General features: G+C 41.9%; 1 protein-coding gene across 1 annotated transcript in view; it reads left to right on the top strand.

Annotated features, from left to right (window-relative positions):
• Positions 1–1,168: 1,168 nt before the first annotated feature.
• FBN2 (fibrillin 2) overlaps positions 1,169–8,973 on the top strand; it is a gene marked incomplete at its 3' end in the record, with an annotated part of 26,405 nt that continues 18,600 nt past the window's right edge. The window contains exons 1-2 of the mRNA XM_010145363.1: positions 1,169–1,178; positions 1,624–1,821. Coding sequence (XP_010143665.1) covers positions 1,169–1,178; positions 1,624–1,821 — 208 coding nt within the window. The remainder of the gene's footprint in view (positions 1,179–1,623; positions 1,822–8,973) is intronic.

Genomic DNA, 8,973 nt, shown 5'->3' on the forward strand with positions numbered 1-8,973 from the left:
TAAAAATTCACTTTCTGTGATTTGGCAAGGGCCTTGGATGTAACTAAACTGAGACACTGTAAAGCTGCGTGTTGGGTCTTCCAGCATGTTGGGTGAAAGATCACTGAACCCTTTTTCTGATGGACAGGATTTTCTTTTTATGATGAACTTATTTTACTAAAAGTACTATCTTTGTGGCTTGATGGGCACAGAGGAACCTCAAAGGTATAACTCTGAAGATTATTTTCTAATAAATACAAAAATTCAGTCCTTACTGAGAATTTAAGGTCTTTTAATATCTTTTATTGTTAGGCATTTTTGTTTTGCATACTTATGTGTTTGCTTTATTTAAAGTGAACAGCCCAGTTGAAATTCACTGCCAATGTGTATAAAAAACTGTGTAAAAGTCTTTTCCAGATGTATACCTGAACGAACCTTATTAAAAATAGGAAGTAAAGCTTTTATTTCTATTTGAGCTGGCTTTTACTTTAAGAGCCTTGTGTCAATGGGAAGAAAACTTAAGAGATCTCACTGGAAAGACCATTTTCTCCCTTTCCAAATATGTCAAAGCTCTTACCTTTATACTTCTGGATGAAAGTATGAAATTGTAGAAGAAATTGATTGTCCCATTTGTACGTTGATTGGGAGACCAATTGCACACTAATGAAAGTGTGTGGAAGACAGTATGTGACCCACTTACCGATGTTGGGAGTCTGTTTTCAGTAGGAAAGAAGAATAGGACAGGATAGCAGGTAGTGTACCTAAAACCCCACTGTTAGGCCTTCTTTCACGTGACTGAGTCTGAAGGGAAGCTTTGCATTTTGTTCTTCCTTTTCCCCCCTCTCTTAAAGTTTCCATAAGGATATGAAATCTGGCTTAGAGCAACCATCTGTTTCTCATTTGTTCCTAGAGAATTTCGGTTAATTGTTCCCAGTTTGTGGTGCCTCAAGGTCTGTGTTATACAGGTTGAACCTTAGTAAGTTAACTGTTTACAGGAATTTGACTAGGAGTATATTTTCATATGCTTTGTGTGCTATATTCAGTGTATTCAGCATAGCTTGAATAGGTTGTATTATCTCATGTTATTACTCTGAAAAGAAATGGTAGTTTACCAATTAGTCCTCTGTAGGTAGCACTATTTTGCAGTAAGCATTCCAGCAAGAACGTTGATTATGTGACAGCTGCTGGCATGGACCTTGGTAAGTGTGGAATGAACAAATGTCTGGCCGCTGTGGTCTACAGTTCCCTCCCATGAATCACCATGAAGTAACTTAGGAACAAGATAAACGGTTCCCAGTCCATCCTTGTTTGCTTAATCAGATCTGCTCTTTGGGTTGTTTGTTTGTAGCAGTCTCATTTCAGGATTTTACTGGATACATTGTCAATGCACAGATTAGTTTTGGGTCCAGCTGTCTTTCATTACTTGCATCATCAGAGAGAGATTGAGAGAGAATGATTTTCACAAGATTATCTTATCTTCAGTGGAAGGTGTCCTCCTACTTTTGTAAGCAGTAACATAACTTAAATTTCCAGATCCTCATGAAATTTTCTTAATACAGGTATCTACTGGATTAAAAATTTATTTCTTCTGTAGTTGATAGTATGCTGTCTTATATAATATAGCGACCTTTTCTTTTTTTCCAGATTACAGAACAGGCCCATGTTTCACACAAGTTAACAACCAGATGTGTCAGGGCCAGCTAACTGGAATTGTTTGTACAAAAACGCTTTGTTGCGCAACCATTGGACGTGCATGGGGTCACCCCTGTGAAATGTGCCCTGCTCAGCCTCAGCCATGCCGTCGTGGCTTCATCCCTAATATTCGCACTGGAGCATGTCAAGGTAAGCTGAATGGTTTAAATAGTGCATGACTGTTGGGTTGCTGATACGCACCTTGGAAACCTTGTATCCACTTAAAACAAAATCACTGTTTTCCTTGTTTGTGTTCTGTGTCTTATTTTTGATAAAATTTAGAACTACTTTGCTGCTTCCAGATTTTATTTTGTGTACATATGCCAGGGGCTAGGGCTGGGCCAGCCACTGGAAAAGTGACGGGTGCTCTCTGTTAACCCTCTCTCCCTTCCCAAAGGGGAAAGAGAAAGGGAATAAGAGAGGCTTATGAATTGGAAAAGTAAACTAAAATGGCTTTAATGAAAATAGTAATGATATGATATATTTACAAATACATATAATATCAATACCGAACCCAATGCCCACCCCGCACCCTCAATGGCAATCACATCACCATCACCACTGATGCTGTGGGCAGGCACTGGGAAAGGTCCACATGGGAACTGGATTCAGGAGCTGGATTCAAGAATGCATGAATTGGAATCGAAGGCAGAACGGAGAGAGTCTCCTCAGATGCTGGACCTTGAAGAATAGAGCTTGCCCTTTCTAATCCCTCAGTGTTATACTGCATATGAGACATACGATGAATGTGGGATGAAACACCTTGCTAGTCAATTTAGGGTCACCTGTCCTGTCCGCTTCTCCCCACAGGTGCAGCCTCTAACTTACCCTAACGTGGTGCACAGGATTTAGCGGTGACCTTGGTCTTCACAGGAGCAAGTATAATCCAGATCCTTTTTGCACACCAACTCCTGTCAGTGACTGTGAACATCAAGTGTTATCACCTCTAGAAGCAGACACTATGCAGGAATATGCCATTAGCTTCAAAAAGTGCAGTCACTGAGCAGAGACTGAGCTGAAAAGTAAAATCACTGAACAGAATTAGTTCAGTTCTAACCCAAACTAGGGCATTTACAAATCTCAAGTGCTTGGAAGAAAAGAATGCCAGTCATGGAGCCATAAATACAGGGTGTGAAAAGGTCAGCATGTCTGTTGAGCACAACCATCAGATGCTGCAGTAGAGCACCAATCAGGCAACTGTCTTATGTTGCTGTAGCTGTTCATTAATGCTACTGAAAATTTCCACAGTTCTTGGTACTGACTTGTTTTCTTTTTGAAGTGGTTGAGAGTTATTATATAGACCTTTTTTGGTTTTAATCCCATCTTTTAGATAAAGCACATAGTGAACCTTCTGGATGATTGTTTGTACAGGGCTAGAAAATTCATGAAAAAGAAAGGACTACAGTCTTCTATGTTTGCTTTCATAAAATGTTTGAGAAATTGGAAAGCCTTCTTGCCTTACCCAATATCTCTTTCCACAATCTTAAGGGGCTTGCTGCTCCTCCTTTATTGCAGTTGTGACTGCAGTCCATCTGTCCTGAAAGATAGGTATCTGTTCTGCTGTAGTTGCTTGACTAACTTTTACAACAAACTGGATAAAGAATGCAGTTACAGAGGATACTAGAACTCCCAAAGGAGAATGTTCTACTTTTCTGGTACGGGCTGACACGGAGTCAATTTGCAGGCTGTATGATCTTAGAACATTCCTGAGAAGCAATGGAAACTAAGTAGATGCAGTTATCAGACCACACCCCCCTATCTATCCCTGTAAGGAATATGGTTCAGAGTTCAAGGTACAACACCCTGTTGTTGCCTTGATGAGTGTGCACACTCCACCTTGTTTGAGGAAGAGAGCATTTAGCACCAGCCTGTCTTCTAGTGTCATCTTGGTGGTGGCTTGCAATTTTGTGTTGACCAATGTGAAGAATGTTCTGGCACTCTTGCCCAGAAGTCACAGTTGTACGAGGGTATCTCCAATGATAGCGTTAGTCTTAATGTTGCTGTCTGGAATAAAGCCACCCGTCCTGTCATAGATTTCAGCTGTTGACCCACACTCATTTCTTCCCAAGTGTTTCTTGCTTTACCAAATAGTTTCATGCAGTAAAGAAATGCAACATATGAGGCATTCATTTCCCAGGCCAAAATAGAATGGTACCTAGAATGCAGGTGGCTGGCTAGCAGGCATCTTCCTGGGCTTCAGTTTTGCACCGGTGAAAGTTGGGATAGGCATATTCATCACTACACAGCCATACCATACCCAGGAGTGTCAGTACTACCGTTCTTTTCCCACAAGAATAAAGCTTCATACAGCTTCGTCTGGTTTCATTCTTCCTTGTACGAGACCAGAGGGCCCCTTATAGTTGAGGTGGGTCTTTAAGTCGGAGTTCTTGGATCTTAGTAATTCACAGTGTGGGCCCCCTGAGATTTTGTTTTCCTCCTGGGTAGGTGTACCAGGAAACATTTTGTGTTTGAAACCTAGGAATTTGAAATGAGGGTCAGAATTGCAGTTTTACCAATCAATTTCCCACAGACTATCGTTGCATGTTTTGCCTGGGTCTGTCATATCACGACTTTGCATTGTGTGAGAAACAGAGATATTAGGCTTTGATGCATTAAAGTGGATTAAATTAAATCTGCTGCTTGGGGTGGTCCAGTCTGAGTCCCTAATAAGGGTGGTGGTGGTGGTGGTGCTGGTCCAGCCATCTATCCTTTCCAGGCAGTTTGCACTGTTGTTTAGACTCAAGTCCACGTGACCTGAAGCTAGAGGTGTACAACACACCTGGACACCTTCATTGTGTTGAGGGGAACTGCTGTTTTGGAACTCTTTGCTATGAATTTGTATCAGAATATGTTTAATGCCTGAGCCATGAAGGTGTAAGGGCAATATCTCAGCTGATGTTGGAGTGGCAGTACAGGCAGAAAAGACACCATCATTAATGCCCACTTGTCACTCAAAATCCATTATCATTTGCAAGACTGTTACTTTTAACCCTACCTGAGTGGAAGCACCTGTCTGGGGGACTGTGCTAGTGGCTGTCAGGGAAAAGAGGACAAGCCACGTCACATTGGCACGTTCCAGGTGCCTGTGCTGCTGCTTGAAGTGCAGCCCCACTTGGCCCCACACTACCAGCAGCAACCCTACACCAAGCCGTTCCACAATACAGCCTGATCTAGCCCACCACTGGAGATAGTGCCATTTGCTCCCTCCATCTCAGAGGTATGGTGCTGCATGCCAACCAGCTGTACCAAAAATTAAAAAAAAAAAACACGTGAACCTGTTCTGACCTGGTCACTAGGGGCAAACCTCTCCACTCCTTGTGGTAAGTCAATTAACGGCACCTGGTATTCCTGTTGTGCTGGCAACAGGACCTTCGTGGAATACGACGACCGTGTACTAAATGAGTGAACCAGCTTATGGTATTCTGAGTCGTGAATTGATCTGTGACATTCCTGCAGAACAGAACGGAAAAGACAAAGGTCTCAGTGGGGAGAATGAAAGGCGTCTAAAGCCTCTTGGGAATTTTTATAAAACGGGTTGGCTGATGGATGATCTACATCCTTGCCATGCCAACTGGCTTCACAGGCAGCATGGACCATGGCCCCTAAAACTTCTAGTGGATTTCTTATGCTTTAATTCTAGTGACAAACCTACATCTAACCCTTTCCTCCTCAGCCTGGTTCTGAGGTCTTTCTCACATCTCATCCCACTTGACGATTTAACCCAAGGTCCTGGAGGACCTTGTTCGAGGGTTCTGGCCTCTTTGGAGGGTTTCTGTCAGGTGACATCTTCATTGCACCCTATCATTCTGCCTTCTGTGTTAGTTGGCTTATGAACCATCCCCAACTGTTCTGTCTGTTTTGCATTGCATGAGCAGTACTACTTAACATTAATTGGAGTCCCAAGCTTTGTGTTAGCAATCCTAATTCAATGAGATCAATACCATGGTGAGTCTGAAGCTTCCCTGTCATTATGGTGACCCCTTTGATCAACAAACTGTTCAGCAGCCAACTGCACTTGTCCGTTAGCCAGTTCCTGAGCAGAGTGAGCCTGAATACTATTCGATCACTTGCCATCATTGTCTGACCCACTTGACTGAAGGGTCATGAGGCTGTTTACCAAACACCCTCTGTAACTTAGCCAGATGAAGGGGAAGAAAGGCAGTGGTCTTAAATACATCCCAGACAGGTTACCCATCCATCCCCCCGCTTCATATCTTCATGTTTGAAGATAGATAAGACTCCTTGAGCGATATCATCTCTATTATCTGGCCAGTCACCTGATTCCTCATTGGAATCATTCCGAATGTCTTCCTTCCAGTGCCCACACTTTAAGGGCAGCCACAGCCCTTGCCTTTTTCTCCAAGTTAGCACTGACCATCTCTACTGCTTTATCTTCTAATGTCTTCTCATTTTCTTTATGTTTCTATAAAATTAAGCCTTGCTTCATCAGTTGTATCTTTTGCCTTTGCACCTTCTATTGTAACCTTTTTGTGCAAGCAGTTCACTCTTTTTGTCTTTCCATCACTTGTTTTCATTACAATTGGCATGATAGCATACACCATCTTCTAGATGATGGCTTCAAGCATCTTCTAGATGATGGCTTTTCCATCTTTAGTTTTTCCCTGGTCCATGTGGCTTTTCAGCTGGTCCCACTCAGACCAGTGGTTTCGGACTACTGGTCAGAGCATCATTGAACTGGGATTGGGGGGCAATCCTGTGCTTATCCAAATAAACTTCTACTCTTGTTATCATCAGACCCTGCTTGCTGTGCCATTTTGTGTTGCAGTCAGGGTGTCTGCTGCTATCTGCCCCTTCAAGAGATAATGTTCCAAGTGAGATGCATTAGAATGAGGCTCTCATTCAGTGAATAACAATTACACTACCATGTGAGTGGGGGCTATTCTGCTTCTATTCCAAAATTCCTTATAATCCACCTATTGCGTACCACTCAGGTCCCAGGAAAGTATATCCTTACCCGGTGTCCCAAGTGAGGGGAAACCACCAAAGTGTGGGCTGGCCCTTCTTCGGGAGCACCAAAATCATGCTTCTAGACAGCGATTCATATGCCCTTTCTGATGGTGCCATGGCACTGCTGCCAGCCGGCCTGAGTCCTGGGCTCATAAGGAGTGGATAGAGGAGGCCAGGCCCCAGCCAGAGCACAGCCTTGGCTTCTTGCAAGGTGTCTTCTCTGTTAACAGTGCAGAGTGTAGTATCTGGGCTGAAATCAGATGCTGTAAATCAACACAGTTCTTTTAAGTTCTACTTACGATCTGCATAGTGAAATAAATTACCAAAGAGAGCCAAATCCTTTTTGATCAGTCAGTCCCCAGTTGATCTGGGGATAAACAAAGACTCAAGTAATTTGGGGTGGTTTTTATTTTGTTTTAGTTTTCTGGTTTCACAAAGTGTCTATGTACTGCTATGTGTCTCGAGTGTCTGCTGCTTACACATCCAAAATCGGCATGCGGCAGCACAGCCGGGGTACTGCAGGTACCAGAACTCATGCATGAGCAGATCTCCATGTCAGCATTAAGGTTCTTCTTAGACAAGTGTTAAAGTTGACTAGAAGGATCTGCTCTAAAATTTTATACAGATGATTCCCTGTAGTGCTAGAAAACTTTTAACTCCCTGTTTGCAAACAGGACAGAGCCAGACTCCACCAAAGTGGTGCGTAGTGACAGGACAAGAGGCAGTGGGCACAAACTGAAACGCAGGAATGTACTCCTCAACATCAGGAAACATTTTCTTACTGTGGGGGTGGCTGACCATTGGCACAGGTTGCCCAGAGAGGTCGCAATGTCTCTATCCTTGGAGACATTCAGAAGCCTTCTGGACATGATCCTTAGGAACCTGCTCTAGGTGTCCCTCTTTGAGGTGGGTGTTTGGACCAGATGATGCCCAGAGGTCCCTTCTAATCTCAACTGGTCTGTGATTCTGTGAAAAACAGCGTGATTCAGGCAGCTTCTGTGGCTTATGATGTTACGAAAGATTTCAGGAAAGTTATAACTTCGCTGCTTCAAAAGCTGGGTAATTTTATTACCTGTTTCCTTCACTTTTATTTACCTACACCTTCTCTTTCAGTCTTCTCTGCAGCCCTGTATTTTGCAGCATTATTCTTAGTCCTCCTTTCCTCTACACAGCATTGTATTTCAGTGGCCTAAAATTGCACAAGTCTAGCAAAGTCAGTTGTTTGTCTGGATTTCTTCTTCAGGTCTCCTGCATAAGAGTCCTCTATGGACTTGAGGTGAGAAATTGAGATAAAATCAAGATGTTGTCAGATTTTTAATTCTTAGTAATTAAAAGTTGATGAAACATCTTTTTGCATTTTTCCTTCTGTTTTCATTCACACAGTGTTGTGGTTAATCTGAAACTACAACTGAAGCTATTAGGTCAAATCCACTTTTATGGATTTTTATGGATCCAATTTTATGGAATTCCTCACAGCATTATCTTTGCAAAGGCATCTATTTTATTTAAAATGTTTAGGTTAGATTTAAGCAACAACAAATCCCTTCATTTTTCTTCAGTTTAAGTATTTGCTTTGCTGTTTTTTCTGTTCTTACACTGCTTAGAGCATCCAAATTATACTAAGGAGAAATACTTGATTGAGCTTTTCTTGAATGTCAGAAATAGACCTCTGCGTATAACAGCTTATGTTTTATTGTTCATCTTGAAGTGATTAGTATATTTTAGACATTCTTTTCATAACAATGTCATAAACAGAAACAGCGTACTGTGAAGGCATGCATGTTGGTTACAATCTCCAAGTCAAACCTCTTTGTATGACAGAGATGTTGGCCAGATATAATGAATTCTTAAAACTTCTCTGCCAGACTGATCCTGGCATAGCTTCTGGGGCTTCATTTAAATTATGTGAGAGAGCAGTAGAGATCTTTAGCATCCGTGCCTACAATAAATGTGTTTTCTTTTTCTGCCAGCTTATTCTGTGGGGCAGATACTCCTCAGTTATGCAGTTATCACCATTGCTGAATTCCTCTGGGAAGCATAGAAACAGTGTGATAGCCTACATTGTGTGATTGATGAACTAAGGAAATCTAAGCACCCATAATTCTTGCTATATTTTTGGTATTTTATTACTATATAGAAAGTTCTGATTGTATTTATGTCAGCAGGAGTTAGCATTGATATTACAAGGTGATGGTAAGGCACAAACAGATGAAGAAAAGTTAGATTTTCTGTGTGGAAAAGGGGAGATGAAGAAGTTCTTTGTTCCACTAAATCATACCCTTTTTACTCAAAAAGTTGAGACAGTACCTTTTAAGCTCTGAGTACTGGTAATTC

This window comes from Buceros rhinoceros, unplaced genomic scaffold (genome assembly GCF_000710305.1).
Source record: "Buceros rhinoceros silvestris isolate BGI_N320 unplaced genomic scaffold, ASM71030v1 scaffold11571, whole genome shotgun sequence".
NCBI lineage: Eukaryota > Metazoa > Chordata > Aves > Bucerotiformes > Bucerotidae > Buceros > Buceros rhinoceros.